A 24,148-nucleotide genomic window follows, 5' to 3' on the forward strand; every position below is an offset into this window, starting at 1 on the left:
CACTTTCTCACAGGCCCGCCGTTCCGGCCCGAACCGGCAGCCACTTTTCTCACCAGCACGCCGTACTGGCCCGAACCGGCCGCCACTTTCTCACCGGCACACCATACCGGCCCGAACCGGCAGCCACTTTCTCACCGGTGCGCCGTACCGGCCCAAACCGGCTTAGTTTCACTTCTGACCATGACTCTGATATCATAACCAGATGGTGACACCAGCCGCCACAACCACGGTCCTTTTGGAGAGGGTAGGCAGGGGGTAAATAGGGTGACCAGATGTCCAGATTTTATAGGGACAGTCCCGATTTTGGGGTCTTTTTCTTATATAGGCTCCTATTACCCCCCACTCCCTGTCCCAATTTTTCACACTTGCTGTCTGGTCACCCTAGGTGTAAGGAACCCCACCCATGTCCCCGCGTGTCTTGAAGCCATTGACATCTCGCTCATTACCTGGGATTCGCATTTGCATTTGTTCCTGTACATAAGTCACAATGTACCAACATGGAGAAGGGCTCTGAGGGACTGCACAGCCCACTGGGAGGAGGAGGGTATGCCTCACCTTGCTGATTTTGTTGGTTTTGGGAAGGGTCTGGCTGACGTGCAGGTCGGAATACCTGGGGGGCTTTCGTAAAGGATTGTTGATGTCACACGGCACAGATTCTGTCCGGACTAATCTTGCTGGATCAAGAAGGGAGATGGGGGAAAGAATAAAAAAAAAAAAAAGAGAGAGAGAGAGAGAGAGAGAGAGAGATCAAAGCTTCAAAACAGAACTTCAGGTCTGAGTGCAGGTCGCTCTCCATAGGAGCCCTGCACATGGAAGACAATCCAGGTCTGCTTCTTGAATTTCTAACAATACCTAAGCTAAACCCCAAAGTAACCTCTTCACTATACAGCTTAACCTTCCTCCTGAAACTGTCAATTTCCCTGCCGTGGGACCATAATGACCTGGAACATTTGGAACATAGTGCGCCAGCTGAAGCCAGATTGTATCTACACTCCTCCCCACACCCACCACAATTAGAACCTTCCTCAGCCAATCAGAACACACTGAGGAGCCAATCAGACTCGACACCGAAGGGCTCAAGTGGGATTTACGTAGTGTCCAGGGGTGAATTTCATCCTGTAAGGCGGCGGCTCCCATCTCAAGGAGGAACAAGTTGGTTTATTCTGATCACATGGCTAACGTCATCAGCGCAGAAGGTGGCTTATATGAACCGTCTCCTGACACAGCGAGGAGTAAATATTTGCGAACAACACACGCCATTAGCTATTCTGCACCATGATGACTAGACCCGCTTTCCCGTCTGTGGTGTGATTCTCTGCATTACGTCAGTTTTCCACTCGTTTCAGTCGAATGCCTCCTGATCTGTAGCAGTGAGACAACGGGGCCTTGTTGCTACGTGTAGCAGGGGCGCTCTCTAAGCCGCAGGGAAGGAGGAGCTCAAGCTCTGCTCATCCTCTCATGGGCTCGCGGCATGCCGCCTTCCCTGGGAAGGTCACGCTCCACCCCACCCCCAGGTCAGGGGGAGTTTAAGTGTTTATTCTCTGACCGCTAAAACTCTTTTGCTTTCCTGCTGTGAGCACTAGCCCTTGTGGATTGCGGAATCACTCCAACCTCTCCCATTGCTCCACTAGCACATGCCCCAGGGGTGGCCAAAGCAGACAAATGGCATAGGCGCTGGCTATATTCGAGGCCTCTGTCTTGAGCTTCATCCTGATGCAAACTTCTGCCCTGCCACCACTCATGTTTCCGGGATCCATCCCCATGTCTTAGCTGAGCAGGCAATTGGGCCCTGGCTCCAATGAGCCCTAGCGTGGGGACCTCACTCCCGTTTCAGGACCGTCTCAGACCCCTTTTCGCCAATCTTACCCAACGCCTGCACGCTTTCCTCCTTGCTCCTCCCCAGTCTATTTTTGCGATGGCCCCCATAGCCTCCATGTTAGAAGCTTCTCCCCTTTCCCACAGGGAGCAGGACCGCCCTTCCCTACTTCCACTTGACTCTTGGGTGTAGTTTTCCCAAGGGTGGATTTTATGACGAATTATTGAGACAAATTATCACATCCGCTATGATGCTACTACTACACGTGGCCCCCCTGCCCCAGGGTCTAATATCTCCCAGGCCAGTGCTCGACAGTGATGCTGGAGTTCTCATGCCTGCAGCCCAGATGAGCACAGCCACCTGCTTTTCCCTGCTCTCTGTTACTGCCAACAGTTCACGGGGACAGAGGAATCAACAAGGAAATAACCTGCCGAAAAGTTGGCATGAGAAACAGTGGGCAAAGCCAGCAACTGGAAGGGCAGCTAAGTTTACAAAGCAGCCCTGAAGCAGGGCGAGTAATCATCAGTCCCTTCCAAGACTGCTTGCTCCAGGCCAGGACTTTGGGAGACGCTGGCAGCATTGGCCATTAGTCAGTCTGGGAGCTAGAGAGAGCCATAGGGTCTGTTTGAGTCAAACAGCCACAGTACAGAACTATCCTCTTAATAGTCACAGCAGTGGAGTCCTGTCTCTTCCCTACCACTGGGGGCGCTACAGGGCAGCCCACATGTGAAAAGAAGTGAACCACCTCTGAATTAGATGATGCCCCATTCTGAATTTTAGTTTCCAGAGCACAGCCGGCCTCGTTAGGTGCAAAAAGTAACTTATTTTTTAAAAAATAGCAAAAAGGGTTATTCTCAATGAATATGTTTTTAATAATCAGTTGGTATTTAACATACTCTAATGGCCTTTTTAGAGCTAAAATTATATGCATATTTTGGAATCTTAATTTCAATTTATTTTAATTTAAATTAATTCCCCCTAAGTAATCTCAAACCACCACCACCCCCTTTTGCCCTGGGAACACGTAGCCAGAATTCAAATGAAAAGAAAAAACTCTTCCTGGTGCAAAGCCTCCCTTCTGGACTTGTAAATGTGCCCCATTCCTTTTCATATTTATGAACTGCGCTCCTGGAGGAGACGAAAGCAGACAATTTCAATAGCACAATTAGCATCTGAATGTGCCACTGCCTGACATTAACGCTGCTGTTTCATGTCGTGAAATGAGACCCGCATGCATCAACAGAGCCACCACAGAGCTAGGGTCCCAAACTTCCACCCAGGCCAGCTTTCAACGTTAGCAAAAGGCTCAAACCTGTTGCACTTACCCCGCGTTGTGGGGAATCTGAAAAGAAAAGGTGGCAGGGGGAGGGTGGGTGGAAGTGGTTTGGAATGCAAATCTGCCTCGCATCGGACAGCTCGTCTCCCTATAAGCGGAAAAGATGGTCGGTAACATTTTCAAAAGTGCCTATGTGATGTAGGAGCCTAAGTCCCATTGGCTGTCAATGGGGATTCGGGCTCCTAAGTCACTTAGGCGCTTTTGAAAATTTTTACCTGGCAAAAACATCAAGGAAGCCAAAGCTAGTAAAGGGGTTCTTACCTCCACGGTGGATGATCAGTATGTGACAGGGCGGGGCCTCTTTGGTGCATTTGTTGTGGCACTTTAGCCTAAGAGAAGAAGCAATAAAAACAAATGTGAAGGCGGATCCACCACAGTCCCTGGGCAGAGCTGAGGCGGGACTGTCACACACGGGCCAGCTGAGAACAAGGGAACCTTAACGCAGAAAGAAATGATTTTTGCAGACGGGATGGTGGTGACTTGAGCTAACTTCCAAGTCGCTTTTGTTTCGTGCGGCGTTGTCTGCTCAACAGTGTGGGGCAAGCACCAGGGCTTGGCGGCATCCTGCTGGCTCCACCAGATCCTGCAGCTGTCACTTCAAAAGATGCACCCCCCTCGGCAACTTTCATCCAAAGATGGGGCTAGATTCACTGTACTAGTAAGTGGAACTGGGGCTTGAGGTCCCAGATGGTAGAAAGGGCCTCCAGAAGGTAGCGGCAGTGGGAGGTAAATCTCCCGGAAACAAGGGGGCACTGGCTGGGAAGAGAGGAGACAGGGCACCTAGGAGATGCACTGGTTTAGCAAATCTCAGAGTCCACCTGCTCCTATGGGACCATGGCCAGAGTTGGAGCCACTCCCCACCCCAGGAGAGCCGTCAGGAGAGGACGGCTGCAGCATAGCCACTGCTTGCTGTTGGGAGTCAATACTCCCCCACCCAACTCATGCAGGAGATGAAAAAACACATCAGTCCCATGCAGGTGAATCATGCCTATTGACTCTGAACGGGGGGATACAGTACAACTCTGACGATCAGAACATCCTGGAGGAAAATAACACATTCAGATAGCCACGGGTTTGGGAGAACTGCAATGAGATCATTTTGCCCATCACGGAAATGCAGTCGTCTGCTTAACAACCAAAGAGTAGTTTCACGGGGCCCAAGCAACTGGATCACCTTGTGATTACTGACCCCACTCAGACAAGGTCTATTTGTCCTTCCCCCTCCCAACCAACTTGGGGCGTGGGGTGGAGGAGCTGAAAAATGAGCGAACTGCAAAACACATCCTTTAAGCTATCCCCAAACGCTAGCTCCCCGGCTAGGGGTCCATGCGCTCTGGGACGCTTCCATTCTCCCCTTTACAGAGATCCCCTGTAACGTGGTAGGTTAACGTGCTGCTGCTCACGCTCCCAGCTCCCCTTCATTAGTAACTGACACCCAGCGCCCAGACGTATATTTGGCTCGGACCATCCCCCTGAACTGTCAAGTGAATCCTTTGGGGGGAGGGGGGAGGAGGGAGCTTCTAAAGGCACCCGACTACCCAAGTTATCATGGGGGGAAACTTTAGCTGGTTAAAGTAACCATGGAATTTAGGCTGGAGGAATGTAACTCAGTTAGGGTTGCCTCCCTGCTTTTGTGAAAAGTTCCATGGGATCTAGGCCACAAACGGTTAAAGCCTTGATTTAGCCCTCACCCAAAATGGTGATCCCTTCCAATGCTGCTCTCTCCTAGTGCCATGTGGGGGAATTGGCTCATTTCCAGCTCCCTGTAGCAGTGATAGCTAGCCAGTCACCCACAGAATTTCCTCCACCATCTGGACTTTTTTCACCATGGGCTTTCCCAAGAACGTATCTGGCCCAACCCAGCTTGCATTCTGAGCTCGTTAAAAAGGGGAACTAAATCTGCCTTGGCAAGGAGAGCCACCCGGCACTCTAGTGAGTCTCTCTGTTCGCTCACTGCTGTGATCCTGCATAGTGAACTGAAAGAGATGCCCAAGCACCCTTCTTGCTCTGCTAGGAAAACCCAGCAATCTCATTACTGCTCAGAGCTGCGGAAACTGACATTTCTGACAATCCAGCCTGAGACAAAGGGAGCAGAGAGCCGCTCTTTGCTATTTCCTACTGAATATTATCCAGAGCTAATGCTGGGTTGCACTTAATTAAAGCATATGGCAGCAGAGGAGAAATATTTAGGTAGCCCCCTGCTCTTCCTCCCTCTGTTTTGCAATTTCTCTCTGCTGCTGCAATGTTCCTTATGGCTTTATTACCAGGACATTTAACAAAAATGATTAGACCATTTCAAGCTATGATTGATTCATTTAATATTCTATGCAGCCTTTATTATTTAACACAGGCGGGAATATGAGTCTACTGAGGGCTTCACACCTGGTTCAGACATATAGACATAAGCAGGCTCTTATGCCCCTAAAACCTTTTCACTTGGTCCTAATTAAGAATGTAAGAGTCCCAGCCTCCCATTCTGCCCCAATGGGCCAGAGCAGAGTAGGGCTGTATAAGCGCTCAGTGCTCATGCATGGAAAGCAAAGGAAAAAACAATATTATAAAAGAAACAGGGTCAAGGGAGTAAAAAAAAAAAAAAAAATCCAAAAAGCGGCCACAAGTCAATGAGCTGGGTAATGAAAATTCAGGAGCCTCGTGTGTTAGATTTCATTATACAAAGATTCCTAGAGGCAGAGCGAAGGATTAATTTGATATTTGAGGCTTTGGGGAAGAGGGGGAGTTGTTTGTTTGGTAACCTGCTTCTTTACAGGGAAGAACAGAGCCAGTGCTGGCTGGGTAGGCAAAGGTGAGGAACTGGAGTAGTTTGTTAGTGTTTAGTTTTTTGTTAAAATTCACAATTAATGTGATTTTTTCTAAGTGCTCGTACGAGGCTGACCCAGAAGCAGACACAGCCTCCCGCCTAGTGCATTTCAATCCCGAGATACAGGTCTGCACTCCTCTGGTTTACTCTCGCTTTGCCAATGCCCCCTGACCCCCTTGCTGTTTAAAGCAGCGGGTTCTAATCCCACCACCCTCTCTGTTCTAACCCAGGCCCCTCCAACCTCCTTCTGCTGGGTGTCCATTTCTGCCAGTGAGAAGCTGCCACTGTTAATCAGAACGATCCATTTCAATGCAATTGCACACAACAGGGGAGGGGTGAGAGTTTGTCAAGCTGGACAGAACAATATTAACAGAGAATTGCGTTTAATTCTCAAGGGATTACAAAGGTGTACCCAAAAAAAAAAAAAAAAGGTTACAAAAAGTACTTGGCAACGTCACTATCAGAACACTGGGATCCAACTTTAACTACGCAATGCTATCATGTATTGCACCAGGTCAAACCTCCCCTCATTTTACTGACTCGATATTTAATTAACATAAAAGTGGTCACCATTACGAAGTGACCATTGACTCAGTTACACGGCAGTGACATGGCATATTCCCTAGCCTTAGAAAAGCAAATGATATCTTCGATATACAAAGTAACTCCTGCAGGGTTACTCCAGAATCAGAGCGGTGTAACAAATCAGAATCTGGCCCACTATTCTTTTAAATCCTGCTCATCTTTGTGGCCTCCGAAGAACGGCCCATTTCCATTAAATCACGTCCTAATTGCAATTTATGTTTGTTTGGATCCTCTGCAGCACAATGAGCTTCCCGGATAAACATGAGCTTGTAAGACTTTTGCTGATGCCATAAAAGAGAAAAGGCAGCTCAAGGCGACGGTGCCATAAATCAAGACGCATCCAAAGCTCTGAGCTACGCCACACTCTGGGTAACGCACAATTCATCTAAGTTACTCTCATCTGCTGGCACAGCTGTTTCGCCTCCTGGCTTGCTCGGCTGCCGAGGCGCCGTGTGAGAAAGCGTTACAGGCCGGCGAGTGGAACGCCCCAGGCACGGGGGCGGGAAAGCTCAGAAATCCATCAGTGTTGCCCTGCAGAAGGAAACTTGAGGGATATGGAAGAGGTGGTGGGATACTGCAGAGCAGCCAACTGCATGTAAAAGGTCTGATCCTGTGAGTTGCGCAGTCAGTGGGAGCGGAGGGCGCTCACCTCCGAGACTGGCACCTTGCAACAGTGCCCTCACCTTCTGCTCCCAATGAGACGGAAGGTACAACTTCCCTTGGCTTAATGTCCAGTCAAAGGGTTCTGCTGGCATCACTTAAGCACGGTGTGGATTTTCTGTACTAGGGCGAAAGGACACTACAGATAGATCAACTGGACACAGACCACAGGTCTGCCACACTGGTCAGAACCATCATGAGTCTCTCAGGTCTGGTTATCCCTCCTCCAGCAGCGACATGCACCTGAAACTTCAGAGGAAGACAGTGCATCTCCCCAGCTGTGTGGCATGCATGTCAGGGAGGGGGGAGAGAATTCCTTCCTATTCTTCCAGGAAGTGTGCGTTACACCCCGGAGCAGGAGACTGGACTACCTCGCTCTCGGCTCGCATAGTTACACATGCTATTCCTAGGCATAAAATTACCCCGTTATCCATTACTAATGTACTTTCAGATTCAATCACAGAGCTGTACAGCAAACACAATTACTGCCAGGAGTTCATTTATTGCTAGGTAACACAAAAGAAGGCCAAATTCAACCAAGGTTCTCCATGGGCTGAGTCTCCCGGAAAGACAGCAGGAATGGACAGGTTATCAGCCACATGCCGATCAGTTGTTGTCCTAGACCTTCCCCTACCCCCGCTCTGAGTTTATGGGCACAATACACTGCTGGGGTCTCTGCCACTGGAATCAAGGAACCCGAGCACAAGTCTCATCAGCCATCCTCTGACACCCCAAATTACTAGCCTTCAAAGCAATCTTTCCACTGGGGCAAGGAGTAGGGTGCTCTCCCAATCAGCTCTTGTCCACCTCCCTCTCCCAAATTGATTCAATGTGATCAGAATTTTGTAATCCTCGTTTTGTGCACCCTACACAAAAACAAACACATGCCTGCCCGGAGGGAGTGGGAATGGGGGTTACCTTCTCCCCTCTGGTTAAAGGAAGGCCCCACAGTTGCCAGCCCAGAGGGCAGGGATTTGTGGAGCAGCAGGGCTAGGTCAGCTCGTTAGCTGGGAGGAGTTCATTCGTTTGCTCCATGTCCGGCACATTAGAAAGAGGATGTGCTGGGAGGAAGCAGGGTCTGAGTCTGGCTCCCTGGGAAGTGGCTTGGAGCAGAGGAGAGATCTAGGGGACCTTGTTTTCTGCCTCTCTGGAGCTTGGCTGAAGTGAGCACCATTTTAGGCTTTTGCAGTGGTTTCGGCTGAAATATGCAGCACCTTGCACCTTCACCCGGAACGATGGGCAAAGGAAGCCCTTCTGGATTTGTTGAGCCATTGAAGGGGCAGGTTGTTCTTCATGATCAAATAGAAAAGCTAATGTAAAATGCACCCCACCATGGGGTTTAACCAGCGGCTAGGCCTGCAGAATCCTGCCCTGCCTAGCATGTCAGTCTGCTACAACAGAGGCACCAGCTGGGCTCTGTGTCAGCCAGGTGCGGCAGCAACCAGCCGGGGAGATCCCCGCCGGGGGGAAATCCTGACCTTCCGAACTGCGAAGAAAGGCAAGTTGTGAGTGAGGCAGATGCAGCCGGAGTAGAACTGGAGAAGGGGGTTAAGGTAGGTGCCAGGGTCTCAGCAATGCAAGCCAGGACCAGGCTGCATTGTGGGCCTCTCAGCACGTTCAGTCGTGTTTCAGTTCCAGCGCCTCTGCCTGCCTGCTGCAGGCTCTTGTTGCTGAGGAAAGGCAGAGACTTAACAGGGCTCGGCGCACGGCAGGTGACTTTCCCGGGAAGCTCAAACACTCAGAGGTTGCTTCCTGGTTTGCTTCGGTTTTTAGAATCCAGCCCACGAGGGGATAAAACACCCAAGTGAGGAGGAGGCACCAGGAGAACGTGATGGGAAATCAAAAGGCTTCCTGAGAATTGTTATCAGCTGAGGGGGCATTTGGTGCGCAGTGGGAACTGCCCTTGCTATCTCAGGTCAGCATGTGGACAGGCCCCTGAGCTCCTGAAAATCAACCCTCACGCTTGGCCACCTTGAGCGACAGGCTCAGCAGAGAGCTGAACGGGCTGGGGAACCTGAACTAACTTCTCCTCCGACCTAGGACCGGTGAGGTTGAGCTGCACGGGCAGGGCCATGGGGGGGAATTGGTGGATGAACTCTGGGCTTCAGCCATTAGGGGCGTTTTGCTTATCTCAAAGTCATGGAAAAAATTTTTCATGCAGATGAGAAGGGAGACAATGGCAGGGCCTGGTACGTCCGAGCCCCATTCAGAAAAAAACAACACCCAAAGCGCTCAGGAGATGACGGCCCAGTCATTCCCTTTGCAACATTAAGCAACAACAAAGCCAGCTTAGAACCCGTGACGTACTTGCAGTTTTTACATTTTAATCCAAACAACATTCCTTTCCCACAGACGGTGCATGTCTGAGACATCCAATACTTGGTGGAAAATCTGCAGAGGAAAACATCAGATAAGTGTTAAGAACAAACAAGGTTGCTCTGCCCTATCCCGGGTGGAGAAACTCTTTATTTATAAGCATCGCTACCCTCTACGCTTTAGCCCCCGCCACACTGCACCAGCGCTGGAGTCTGTTCCAGCAATCAGTCAAGCCAAAACAAAAACCAGAGCAGTGAGGGTCCCGCAGCAGCCTCGGTGCAAAAAGCAGCAGGGTAGATGCTCCCGCTTGGCCTGGATCTCTGGCTCCGAGACCTACCCCCAGGCCAGGTCTCAGAGCCCGAGCAAGAGCATCTTCACTGCTATTTTTAGTGCTGCCGCGTGAGCCTCGTAAGCCCAAAGCTGCAGACCCGGGTTCGGAAATTTGCCCCCGCTGGTGTCTTATTGCAGTGCAGACAGACCCTAGAGCTCGGGCCTTGCCACCCAGCTGAACGCGGGTGGAAATGGCGTTTGTAAAATGGGTATTAAAACGCTCCCTGGCCTCGCCCCTTTGCCTGGTCGAGTTGGATTGGAAGCCCTTTGGGGCAGGGAATGTCTGCCTGCCACGGGGGCTCCGATCACTGCTCGGGTCCCAAGGCATACAAATAACTCCCAACTATTGGATAGGGAAAGCACATAACCGTGAGCACGCTCGAGGAGGTCTGGAAAGGAATCGCCCTCGCTGCAGGATGAGGATGGGCAGAATGAGAGACGCTTCCCACTCCATCTAGATGAAAGCTCTGATTTGGGGTGGGGGGGGAGAACATCCTTACCCCCCCACACACCCATCTCGAGCCACAGCCTAGTGCCACGGTCCTTTCCGGCAGCTGAACTGACGCCTGCATGTCACCCCACCGCAGCGTGAGGCCTTTTCCGTTCTTTTTTCTAGGGGTAGATACGAAAGCAGCAAACTGCTCGGGCGGAGTTTACTGCGGGGTGGCAGGCCACAGATAACGAACAATCTCTATCGACCTCAACTCAAGCCTTGTCTAAACTTCATCTCAGCTGAAATGGAAGTGGAATGTGCTCCTAGAATGCTGTGACTACACGTTGGAAGTAGAAGGGGATCCCTCTGCACCCCCTCCTGCCCTGCCCACCAGCTCTGCGCTGGAGAAAGAGAAACAATGGGGCTTATTGCCCCTGGCTTGGCCTGCGTCAGAGGTTTTAACTCAGTAAATTACACAATCCGGGAAGCAGCTCAGAAGTGTTCCGCCCTCTGCAACTAGTTTTCTCTCTGGTTTGGAGATGGAGGGAATTGGGGTGGCCCCATTTATGACCTTTCATGCTGGCAACTGGGAGTTTAGTGCAGTCTGAGTAACGTGGCTGAACAGATGCATCTTGAATGGGCTCCATGTTTCACCCCATCGAACCCCTGGCCAGCAAGCTTGGGGGCGCTAGGGCATGATGACCACCAGAGGGTTTTTCCTCACCCGTGCCTTAGAGCCCGGGGACAGTGGCTCCGCTGTGACGTCACTTGAGTAGTGCTGATTTGCAGGAGCTGAGGATCTAGCTCCATGACGTTTAGGGAGAGGGTGATGAAGCTGACAAGTTTCCCCTTTGCTTCACCATCCCCACGACCTTAATATATTGCTGGGCATTTCTGTTATGACTGCCCACCACTTCCTGCTCCCGTGGGACTCGAGAAAGGAGCACCGAGGTCTGGCAGGCGGGCACAATTTGAGAGGAGATGTGTGACAGGGGGCTCTGACCAGCCTGCCCCCCTCCAGTCAGTCAGGCTGGCATGAACATGTCATGGGCCCCCGGGTGCTAGGGCAAAATGTAAAACTCCCCCAGCTACCTACTCAGTAAGGCTGGGAGGGGAGAGATCAGGTCTCTGACTGCAAGTTCCCAGCAAAGAGATTCCCATTCAGGGCTGGTGTGAAACCCCAAACAACAGAGCCAGTGGCTTCTAACAAGAACAGCTTCTCTTCTGCGTGTGAAGCTGGGACGCAAACAGATTAGATACTGTAGCTGCCTTGGCGAATCTGCTGCCAGCGTGAGACGTTTGTCTCAAGGGCTCACTCCTTTTCCCCTTTTCTCCATCTTGAATTACAATATTCAAGATAGTTAGGACTTGAAGCTGGATTGCTATAGGAAAGTACTCTGCATCCCTCCCCTCCCACCACATGCTTTTCAGCCACACATCTGACTTACTCCTGCTTTCCCTGGGTCCTTTGCAATGGCGCCACCTCGGGCGAGTTTTCTGCTTGGTGTCAGCTGCTCGGGGCAGGGGCTGTCTTTCAGTATATTTGTACAGTACCTAGCACCATGGGCTCCCAGTCTATGACTGGAGTCCCTGTGTGCGACACATGTTTTCTGGATCTCAGCTCTTCACAACGGTCAGTTTTGAAGTTTGTTCATGGGTCAAAATCAAATGCGAATAAATTGCTGGGTCAGGTGTGAAGCTCTCTGTCTCACACACACATACCAGGGGCGTGCCTCTGACCCGGATAATGGGGGCCAAGGGGCTGCGGAGAATAGGATAGAGCATACTACAGAATAGGAAGGCTGTTGCCTGCCACTACAGGAGCCTGGTGTTCAAGTGCGAATTCCCAGGACACATTCGTGTGGCACTTCTCAGCGATACTGTACCTGTGTTTGATTGAGTTCCCTAGATCACGGCGGGGAATCTGTGGGGACCAGCGAGGCACTGACAGTGTATCTGCAGGGTGAGAAGACAGAACAGAAACAAACAAGGATTAATAAGGGGGAAGGTCAGACGTTACTCTCTGAACAGAGCATGTAGCCGCACTACAACCAAAGAGAGAGGGGCATCAGTTACCGCAGGGATAGAACGAGAGCCCTGCAAGTCGGCGGAGATCTGCTTTAGATCTGCGGCCCATGTTTGCGGATCGTGGATGGATGCGGATCCAAATTTTATACTGAGAGCCCTGCAAGTCGGCTGAGATCTGCTTTCTATCCGTGGAGAGCTGCAGCCGCAGAGGTGGAGAGCCGCAGACCATGTTTGCGGGTCAGATGTGGATACAAATTTTGTATCTGCACAGGGCTCTAATTGTAACCAGTCAGTATGAGAGAGAATCAAAAAAGGGCCTTTGCCTAGTCGTTACCCCAATGATATTTTCACCAAACCCAGCCACGCCCAAATCACACTGAAGACTGGGCGTGGGGGTGGAGGTGGGGTGCATTTCCTCAACAGCTTAGCAATAGCTCTCAACCTTCATGCTCAGAGACTGGCAGGAGAGATTGGTCACATCTGAAAGGTAAATGACATTGCAGCCCTACTTGGGAACGCATGTAAGTGCCACCCTGGGGTGGGAGAAAACCCTGCCCCCGCCCCCAAACCTTTTATTGCTACGTTTACAAGTCAGAAAGATCCAGAGTTATTTGTTCTCTACGGAATGCAGCCCACCCAGGCAGAACTCCTACTGACTTCATTTCCCTAACCGCTGAGCAAGTACTGCAGGGTCAGCTCCTTAACTCAGCTAAGGAAGGAGCTTCTTCTCCCCTCCCACTCACAATAATCGAACAAGATCAGTAAGAAAGTAACTAGCTTTGTACAGGCAGGAGGGGTTTAACCCAGAGAAAGAGAGAAGCATGCATGTATTTGCACCAGTTGAATACTCTTCCAAGATATATTCAGTCCAGCACACACACAGTCTCTGGTCAGCTGGGAACACAAATCTGTTAGAGACAGTTAATGATTTCCAAACAAGAAAGGGAAGAGGAAGCCTAACCGGCAACTCATAGTTTATTAATAAGACATCACATCCTTGTGACTGTATCTCTATCTTAACAAAAAGCCAAGTGTCACCTCTTAGAAACCAGTTTAACTACTGTTCAAATCATAGAAGATTAGGGTGAGAAGAGACCTCAGGAGATCATCTAGTCCAACCCCCTGCTCAAAGCAGGACCAACCTCAACTAAATCATCCCAGCCAGGGCTTTGTCAAGCCGGGCCTTAAAAACCTCTAAGCATGGAGATTCCACCACCTCCTCAGGTAACCCATTCCAGTGCTTCAATACACTCCGAGTGAAATATTTTTTTCCTAATATCCAACCTAGACCTCCCCCACTGCAACTTGAGACCATTGCTCCTTGTTCTGTCATCTGCCACCACTGAGAACAGCCGAGCTCCATCTCGTTGGAACCCCCCGTCAGGTAGTAGAAGGCTGCTATCAATCTCCCCTCACTCTTCTCTTCTGCAGACTAAACAAGCCCAGTTCCCTCAGCCTCTCCTCGTAAGTCATGTGCCCCAGCCCCCTAATCATTTTCGTTGCCCTCCGCTGGACTCTCTCCAATTTGTCCACATTCTTTCTGTAGTGGAGAGCCCAAAACTGGAAGCAATACTCTAGATGTGGCCTCACCAGTGCCGAATAGAGGGGAGTAATCACTTCCTCGATCTGCTGGCAATGCTCCTACTAATGCAGCCCAATATTCCATTAGCCTTCTTGGCAACAAAGGCACACTGTCAACTCATATCCAGCTTCTCGTCCACTATAACACCTAGGTCCTTTTCTACAGAACTGCCGCTTAGCCAGTCGGTTCCCAGCCTGTAGCAGTGCATGGGATTCTGCCGTCCTAAGTGCAAGACTCTGCACTTGTCCTTGTTGAACCTCATCACATTTCTTTTGGCCCAATCCTCCAATTTGTCTAGGTCACTCTGGACCCTATCCCTATCCTCCAGCGTATCTACCTCTCCCCCCAGCTTAGTGTCATCTGTGAACTTGCTGAGGGAGCAATCCATCCCATCATCCAGATCATTAATGAAGATGTTGAACAAAACTGGCCCCAGGACTGACCCCTGGGGCACTCCTCTTGATACCAGCTGCCAACTAGACATCGAGCCATTGATCACTACCCGTTGAGCCCGACGATCTAGCCAGCTTTCTATCCACCTTATAGTCCATTCATCCAATCCATACTTCTTTAACTTGCTGGCAAGAATAGCATGATTACAAATAAAAAGGACCTCTTTTGTATTCCCCTTCTGAGAGAAAGGGGAATAAAAGGGTAGTGGAAGCCCTGCCTGTAAAGAAAATCAAACACAAGTTACTTAGCACCTTGCTCCTTGCTGGCTGATATGGCTGGGGTAGGTAAGTCATTGCCAAGCCAGCCATCGAGTTCATAGTGTTTGTGTCATGCACTGATGCAGCGACGTGCGACACACACACAGTTGGCCCTATTAGTTGCCCATCAAACCAACGGAAAGCCTCCCACTCACTTTGATGGGCTTTGAATCAGCCCCTGAAACACAAAGAGCCTCATTCTCCTCTTACTTGTCTTGCTGTAAATCAGGAGTGGTTATTCTACTGAAGTCCCTGGTGTTACCCTGGACTAGTAGTGATGTCAGGAAGCGCAGAATCGGGCCCAAACCATTGACATCCTCTTCGATGCAAACAAGTTGGGGGTGTTGCAGGAATGGTTAGAATGAGCAATGTAAAATTTCCCTCCTGGGTGGGGAAGACTATGGAGTTAGTTACGGATCTGATCCTGCAGCTGGATCCATGTGGGAAGATCCCTGCCTGCAGCCAAGCAAATCTGGTTGCAGGATCGAGACCAGAGGATCAGGGACCAGGCCTAGCAGACCGAGGGGCAGCGAGCCAGTGACAAACGAAGGGCCAGGCACTGCTCAGAGCTGCAGCTCCACTGGAGCCCACAGGGCTGCAATGGAGGAGGGTTGGGAGGAGGAGAACAAGGAATCCCTTGAGTTGTGGCAGGGGAGTGAGGAGAAAGTGCCTCTTCGCTACACAGACTGAGAGGAAGACTGAGGAGTCCAGAGGGAGGAGCCGGGTGGAAGAGAATATAAAAGTGGTGGACTTCCTGGCTATTCCCTGGCAGTGCCGCACTCCTTAGAGGACACTGCAGCCAGGTAGCTCTAACCTGTACCAAGGGCGTAGCCAGCTGTCTTGAGAGCACTCCCTCCCCTGCCAGTCCCTGCGCTGGCACTGAACTGATCAATAGATTCAAAGCCCCAAAGGGACCTGTGACAGATACAGCCATTTCCTGCACTATCTTTGGGAGATCTTACTGTATTAGGGGTACCAGGGACTGTATGTAATTCCAGGGGGGAGTGTGACCACAGCCCTCCAGGAATTAAGAACAGTGGGGGACGATTAGGCAAATTCATTCAGCTTGTAACACCTCCAGAGAGGAACCACCACATGGAGAGACTCTACTGGTTCAAACTGGATTCTCCAGAGACCAACAGACAAAGAAGGAACTTTTGGATAAACAGCCTGAGTTTAAACTTCGTTCTGATCCAGCAAACAGACAGGACTCTCTGTCCAAGGGGACCCCACATCCTTCCTGGGAAGGGTTGGAAGGACTTTTGCCTAATGCAGCCCCATGGTAAGCTTTTAGCATGCGTATAAGAACTTTGATGGGTTTTTTATACGTTTTCTCTGTAATACTTTCCCCTGAAGAATGAATGTGCTTGCTTATAAGGGTTGTGCGGTAACTTCGGATAGCTGGCAATTACAGCTGTGCATAGCCTTAGAAGAGAACAGACACTGGCCTGTTTAGGCAGCCTGACTTGCTGGGGATATGGCAGTGCAGGCAGGGAACCGTGCAGCCTAGAAAAACCCTGGTCAGGAGGGAGAGAGACGTGGGTCTCTGTCCGGGAGAGGTGACAAGCCTAGAGTGGGTGCTCTGGCTGGACCACGGAGGGAGAATATAGATGCAGTTGCCTGAACCGTGAGAGTTCATCCAGTCTGACCTCCTGCGTAACAGGCCACAGAACCTCCCCCGTCATTCCTGCCTCCAGCCGGATTCATTTCTGGTTGAGCTCCAGCATCTCTCCAAGAAAGACATCCAGTCTGGGGAGCAGATGTCAGTCTTCCTCCGACCTTAGCTCTGGGAGCTGCTCACTCTGCTCTGGTGAGTGCAGTTGCAGAGGCAGGCCGGCTAATGACAAACGGTTTCAGAGACTCCCACGCACAAACAGTAACCAATAGCGATTCTCTGCAGCCAAAAAGCTGTCCGTCACGGACGTAAGCCCAGACCACCAGACTTATCATCTAGGGCTGCAAGCCAGAACCTAGCTGCGATCCCAGCGGTTTATTCAGTATGCCAACCAATCCCTCACTAAACATACTTTCAATAAGCCGCGAGTACCTTTGTTTGCTTTAATATCCCATTTTAATATATCAGGCTGAGGTGTATTTTAATTACATGCTACTCCTGAAGGTTACATTTACATGCCACTTCCTGTGCAAAGCTAACTTGCCACACGCTTCATTCGAGGGGGGGGAAACAGTCGTTACCAATAGTATTTATTATGGAGCTGGGGCATGATTCAGAGGGAGACTCCCCTGGACTTCTATGAGAGTTGGACTGGGCTCTTGCTCCCTGTACTTCCAGCTCACAGACCAGTATACAACTTCTTACAGTGGAGTCATTATTTAGAAGCAACCATCAAGTAATGGTGTGGATAGTTTTCAGACTCTGGGCTGTCCTAGAGCTGTTTCTTTGCTCTTTGTGGTTGGTCATCTAAGGGTATGTCTGCACTAGAAACCTGAGTCGACATACTGCAGTGGGCAGGTCCACACTTCCTCTCTTGGGTCGGTGGTGTGCGTCCTCACCAGGAGCACTTCCACCAGCCTAAGGGGGGCAGTGTGGGGAGCTGAGAGCCCAGTCTCAGCTCTTCTGGCAGCTCTCTGCTGAGAGCCCGGCTGCTCCACAGGCTCCCGAGCTCCTAGCAGGCTGCGCCCCCGCCTCGGCTCCCCATTCCCCGCCGGGAGCAGGGGGAAAGCCACCCAGGGCTCCTCGCCCCCATTCCCTGCCGGGAGCAGGGGGAAAGCCACCCAGGGCTCCTCGCCCCCATTCCCTGCCGGGAGCAGGGGGAGACCCCCTGGGGCTTCTTGCCCCTGGGGAGTGAGGTCCAGCTGTCCCGGCTTCTCACCCCCCCTCCCAAAGATAGTCAACATTCCCAGATGGGAGCCAGGGTGTGTGGGGGGGCAGGAAGCTGCCTGGGCTTCTAGCCCCAGCTCCCAGCTGGGAGCAGGTTAGGGTGGCCAGACAGCAAGTGTGAAAAATCGGGCCAGGGAGTGGGGGGTAATAGGTGCCTATATCAGACAAAGCCCCAAATATTGGGGCTGTCCCTACAAAACCGGGACATCTGGTCACCCTAAAGCAGGTCCAGCCTCCCAGCTCTCCCAGGGAGTGCGGGCCAGCTGGGCTCAAGCTGCCCGGCTTCATTGTCAATTTCACAGCTCCTGCCCATCCCTCCCTCTGGAGCACCACCTGGGCAAAGAGCTTCCCTAACTCACAGTGACTGGGACGGATGGGCCTTCACGCCCCGGGGCATGCCCCTGAAGGCAACAGAACTCCACACAAGGGTGAGGGTCAGTCCATATAGGTCCCTCTGGGGGATCAGGGACTTAGCGAGGGCTAGGGGTGCCAGGTGTCTGGTTTACGGCCAGAACACCTGGTGGAAAAGGGACCCTGGCGGCTCTGGTCAGCACCACTGACCAGGCCGTTAAAAGTCCGATTGGCACGGGGCTGGCAGGCTCCCTACCCGGTTCCACGCGGCTCCGGAAGCGGGGACATGTCCCTCCAGCTCCTAGGTGTAGGGGCAGCCACGGGGGCTTTACGCGCTGCCCCCTCCCCAAGCACCAGCTCCGCAGCTCCCACTGGCCAGAAACCCTGGCCAATGGGAGCTGCAGGGGTGGTGCCTGCGGGCAGGGACAGCACGCGGAGCCGGGGGGACATGCCGGCCTTCCCGGGAGCCGCCTGAGGTAAGTGCTGCCCAGAGCCTGCACCCCTCACCCCCTCCTTCATCCCAACCCCCTGACCCAGACCGGAGGCCCCTCCCATACCCTGAACCCCTCATTTCTGTCCCCACCCCAAAGCCTGCACGCCCAGCCAGAGCCCTCACTTCCTCCCACACCCCAACTCAGTGAAAATGAGCAGTGAGCGAGGGTGGGGGAGAGCGAGCGACGGAGGGAGGGGGGTGGAGTGAGTGAAGGGCGGGGCCTCAGAGAAGAGGCAGGAAAGGGGCATGGCAAGGGTGTTGGGTTTTCAGCAATTAGAAAGTTGGCAACTCTAGTGAGGGCCCCAAGCTGGGAGTCCGGAATCGCCGGGTTCATGCCACGTAGCCGTGAGCATGTCCCTCTCTCCAGGCCTCAGCCAGTAAAGTAATACTTACCTACCTCGCAGGGATGCTGAGATGCTCTGAGCAAGTCAGATGAAGAGTATTCTAGGGGCCAGATCTTCAGTGGGGGCCTTAATTGGCGTAGCTCCAACGACTTCAATGCAGCTACACTGATTTACACCAAACCAGGATTTGGCCCTGGGAGTGCAAAGGGCTCTTATTTTCATAAATGGCATTTTCTCATCAGTAAATCATATTATACAAACGTGCCTCCCTCCCTCCATCAGTTCTTTATTAATCGAACACGTGAGCAATTATAGCTACGGTCCCAGAGTTAAATTAAAACCTCCGCTTTATCATCTACGATTGATTTCAGCTAACTTTCAGCTGGCCTCAATTAAATCCCGCTATGGTAGGGAGAGGGGGAAAAAAGAAGCAGAAGGATGGTTGAAGTATTTAATTACCTTCTATAATGTGCTCGTTGCAAAATTTATTGAATTGTAGCAGGGTTTTTAACCTCCTAACAAAACGATGAGAGACCTACATGATTCACAGGTAATTATTTTCATTACAGGGATGATCTATGAAGGATCTGAGATGTTCACAATAGACCCACTGTTTGCAGGAGAGAAGGCAACCAGAGTGGGAAGGCAGACGGGCACAGGAAAGCTTTACATTGTAGCCAGAAACACCCTGAAGGATTTCAGGTACCTCTGAGTTAATTGTAGCCTCTCCCCTCTAACCTGGAGGAGAGCCGTAGGTGTGGAGAGATGTCTGTTTCTCCTTCTCCTGGCCTTCGGCTATGGCAGAGGGGGGGAAAGGATTGAGATGGGGGGAAATCCATGGAAACGAAAAAGGAGGGAGAAAAGAGGGAGGCATTAGAAAAGGAGAGAAGGCAATGACTATCAGGAGAGGCCATGAGGGTGACCCATCTGACAATCCGCCCCAAAGGGGGGCTCCCAACAAGAAAGGTTGGGGTCCACTGCAGCACCCCATTAATGCCAGATGATGGAGCACTGCAGGGCCAGTGCCCTGGCAAAACTGAACAAGACCCCTAATAACGCCATCTCCGACGTGAAAAAGATGTTCCACTCAGCTGAGCCATCCACAATGCTGGTTCAGACTATCCTGGTTTCTTGCCCGCCCATTTTGTAACTACCCCCACCCCCAAAACAGCTAGAAACGGGCTGTGCAGCTGTAGGCCAGGCAAGGATTATTTCTCACCGGAGGTGGGAAAGCAAGGAAGACAATGCTCAGCGGAAGCGACTAGCTGGTACAATGACACCGAATGGCTCTCCACTGATGATGCTGAATGTTCATCTCTGTTTGGACATGAGCTGACACCTGCTCGCCAGCAACGCTCCTGCCCACATGCTGTGACAGCTCTGCTCATATAGAGCAGTGCTACCGCTCTCACACATGGTGTATTTATATTTAGGGAGTATGAACTGAATCAGAATCCACCCTCAGAAACTACCTGGATATTTAATATAAACACCGAGGGGCTGAACTATATCCCTCAGAGCAGCAACTCAGCAGTTCCGTTTGCTGCAGCTATGTCACAGCGCCAGGGCCCACTCACAAACCTTTTACAGTTTGCAGGGCCCCCACCTGCTGCAGCCAGAGGGAATGTGGGGGAACAACGGGAGCTGCTGGATGGGGAGCGGCTCTGAAGATCCGGCCACTCCCTTTAGGTGCCTAAGTGGGAGCAGAGCTATCCAAAGCCTCTGTCAGCTCCCCTGCCGGCAGAACGGGGATAATCGTACTGCCCTCGCAGCACGCCTGGGAAGATTAATGTCTGACGACGGCGCTCTCCAAGGACCAAGTCCTAACGCAGACAAGGTCACATGCAGTTTGAACGCACTACAGGCCCGATATTACACAGGAGGGACTTCATTCCAGCAAGCTCAGTGGGACCACTCATTTACATCTGCTGACGTACCTGAGGGACTGGGACCCGAGGGTATGGGTTGACTGTGCACCAAGGCCCTGTCCCTCATTCCCTAGGTCCCAGGGGTCTGCACCATTCCCACTGTTCTGAGTCAGGAAAAGGCCAGCTAGGGTACTAGAATCAATCAATCAGTTCCCCGCAGATACATGTCTTAGGGCAGAAGGGCCCTTGGTTATAACAAATAAATAGGCTGTTAAGCAAGCTGCATCCTTTCAAGTAATGGGACCACCATCGTGGCCTCCAGCCCAGTTACTGGACCATAGGAGACACAACCAGGCAAACGCCACTCCCAGCAGCACAGGACAGACAGATTGTAACGCCATCTAAAACAGAAAATACACAAAACCCATTACAGTCTCCAGATTCCACCCCTGGCAGGTCCCTTTGATGCCCCAAAGTCCTAATGATTCACCCCATTAACCCCAGCAGGATGAGGCACCCAACTTCCATATGACTGGGGCAACTTGCCTGTAGCGCCCAGCACTAGGCACTGTTACGGCAACAAGCGCAGCTCAGTACTCCCCCACCCCAGCCCTGTCCTCACTGTCCAGGACTGAGCCAGCTGCAGTCATGGGGAAGGGGGAGCCTGCTGGCCAAGGATCACTCAAGGGTCCATCGTGCAAGGAAACGGAAGCTACTGGGAGTGGAATTCTCTGGGGTGGAGAGAGAGCAGGCTGGAGAGGAAAGAGCTCATATTAGTTTGCTTTACCCTAAAGCACGCGCACACAGTACAAGGGAATTGGTCACTGGGCTACCATTGTGCTGTGGCCATTGAATACCATCACCCTCTGTACCTGCAGGCTACCTTCGGTCGCCCCAACTTTTCTAGGCTTGGAATTAAGGAGCCTTGTGGTTTCAGAGACTGTATCAATGGAAAGAGGCATTAGCACAGATTAGCTCTCTCCTCACCTTCTGCTAAATAAACGCAGTGGGGGAAGCTAAGCGCAAGAGACACCGATCCCTCTGTGAGAACACCTGAGATTGGGCCATGCAAAAATCCACATTCAAATTAAAATCCAGATCGGGTTCACAGATTGGTCTGCGTTCTTTACCAGGATGAATCCCAATACCCCAAACATCCTGAACACTGGGCAAGTTCAGACCCAAATTGCAACCCTTCTTGTTCAATGTGCGGGATGCAAAGTTGAGATCTGGGTCCTGTGTTAGAGCCCTAGTTTCTTTCAGGTGTGTCTCTAGTAAGTGCATTGATGGAGTTTGTTTCTACATTCAATATTCGATCTGGGCGTGGAATCAGGAGCCAATTTTCCTGAGTTCCGTTCATGGGTGTCACCAGTTTGCTGCGGGACTTTGGCAAGCCCCTTAACCTCGGTCCCCCAATTTCCCCTTCTGTTAAATAGCACACTACTACTTACCTACCTCGCAGGGGGGCCAAGGACCACATAACGCTCGTCAAGCTGGGAAGATAAAGTGTGCCCACCCTCACAGTCCACAGCCAATGTATGTGGGTGCCAGTGGAATGGCAGCTGCTCCCAGCACCATCATTAAGGAGCTACACCGTGAAATACCCAAGGCCAGTCCCAGAGCTGCTTGTCTCTAACCCTGCTCAGGGGGAGGTTTTTTTAATGAAGCGTCAGGCACTTTTCTGAGTACACTGGTTTCGTGCTTGCTGAAGTTCCATTCACTGACTGGCTTTAAACATTTACCAGTAAATGCAGCTCGGGCCAGCGGCACAGAGATGATTAGACTGAATGCTCTCTCCATGATACCAACCTTCTGCCCTTACACAGCACCTGTCGTGTCAGGATCACAAAGCATCAATTAAGGCCTAGTCTACTCTCAAAACGTAGGTGAATATAGCGATGGCGCTCAGGAGCGTGAAAAATCCACACCCCTCTGTGCCGTCGCTACGCCCAGTGTGGACGCAGCTAGGTCGACGGAAGTATGCTTCCATCAACCTAGCCACCGTCGCTCAGAGACGTGGGGTCCCTATGCCTATAACCCCTTCCGCCACTGTAGTCTGTGTCCACACTACGGGGTTATAGTGGCATAGCTACAGCACCGTAGCTGTGTCGCTTTAGTGCCCGTAGCGTGGACACTGCCGAAGCATCAGCCCCACCAGGAAGGTACTGTGATGGGTTCGGTCACAGAGACCCCCTTGGGACTGTCACCTGACGTGCTGAATTTACCTCTGAGACCGTTTTCTCTGCCAGTTTGGGCCTCCAGTATCCCTGCCTTGTTGAGCCAGACACACAAGCCTGCTGCAACACAGACCTAGGGTCTGAACCATGCCCCCAAAGCTGCAGACTTAACTGAAAACAGCTCAGCAAGTGCTCCTGTCCAGCACCCAGACACCCAGCTCCCAATGGGATCCAAACCCCACATAAATCCGTTTTACTCTGTATAAAGCTTATACGGGGTAAACTCATAAATTGTCCACCCTCTGTAACACTGATAGAGATATGCACAGCTGTTTGCCTCCCCAGGTATTAATCACTTACTCTGGATTAATTAATAAACAAAAGTGATTTTATTAAGTATAAAAAGTAGGATTTAAATGGTTCCAAGTAATAACAGACAAAACAAAGTAAGTTACCAAGCAAAATAAAACAAAACACGCAAGTTTAAGCCTAATACATTAAGAACCTGTTTACAAGTAAAATCTCACCCTCAGAGATGTTCCAATAAGCTTCTTTCACAGACTAGATTCCTTCCTAGTCTAGGCCCAATCCTGTCCCCTGGTCCCCTTTGTTAGTTCCAGCTCAGGTGGTAACTTGGGGATTTCTCATGACTGGCAGCCCCATTTGTTCTGTTCCACCCCCTTTTATAGCTTTGGCACAAGGCAGGAATCCTTTGTCTCTCTGGGTCCCCACCCCTCCTGCTAAATGGAAAAGCACCACGTTAAAGATGGATTCCAGTATCATGTGACATGTTCACATGCCCTGTGAGACTTCATTACCCACTTGCTGGCACACACTTATAGAGGAAGGCTTACAAGTAAACAGAGCAATTTACAACCAATTGTCCTAGTTAATGGGAGCCATCCAGATTCCAAACCACCATTAATGGCCCACACTTTGCATAATTACAATAGGACCTCAGAGTTACATTTCATATTCCTAGTTTTAGATACAAGAATGATACATTTATACAAATAGGAGGAACACACTCAGTAGATTATAAACTTTGTAATGATACCTTACAAGAGACCTTTTGCATGAAGCATATTCCAGTTCCATTATATTTACACTCATTAGCATATTTCCATAAACATATGGAGTGCAACGTCACAGGTACTACCTCCCTCCCGACTCCCAATGTCTTGCTTTAACCACTAGCCCACACTATCCCTCTAAAGCACATAATAATTGGAAGGCAGCCTTCTATCGCTGGCTCAAGCTCGAGGCAGGGATGAGATGAGAGCAGACAGAGGGCACGGCTGCCCATGAGTTTTCCTGAAAGAGGAGAAAGCGAGCCACCTCTGCTCCGTCACTTTCAATTGCCAAGGCTATCATATTGAGGGGTGCCGGCACAAACAAGCACCACGCTGACAGGCGGGGGTTCTGACAGCTGCTGCCGGCGCGCTGAAGTTCAGCTCGC

The 24,148-nt window shown here is 51.1% G+C and overlaps 1 protein-coding gene across 1 annotated transcript in view; it reads right to left on the reverse strand.

Moving 5' to 3' along the window:
* KSR2 (kinase suppressor of ras 2) overlaps window positions 1-24,148 on the reverse strand; it is a 270,259-nt gene that overhangs the window by 105,771 nt on the left and 140,340 nt on the right. The window contains exons 6-9 of the mRNA XM_026661240.2: window positions 12,181-12,250; window positions 9,523-9,606; window positions 3,416-3,481; window positions 556-682 (exon numbers count right to left, since the gene is read on the reverse strand). Of these exons, the coding sequence (XP_026517025.2) occupies window positions 556-682; window positions 3,416-3,481; window positions 9,523-9,606; window positions 12,181-12,250 (347 nt within the window). The remainder of the gene's footprint in view (window positions 1-555; window positions 683-3,415; window positions 3,482-9,522; window positions 9,607-12,180; window positions 12,251-24,148) is intronic.

The sequence above is a fragment of the Terrapene carolina genome, unplaced genomic scaffold, assembly GCF_002925995.2.
Source record: "Terrapene carolina triunguis isolate 2854851 unplaced genomic scaffold, T_m_triunguis-2.0 Scaffold951, whole genome shotgun sequence".
In the NCBI taxonomy this organism is placed as follows: Eukaryota; Metazoa; Chordata; order Testudines; family Emydidae; genus Terrapene; species Terrapene triunguis.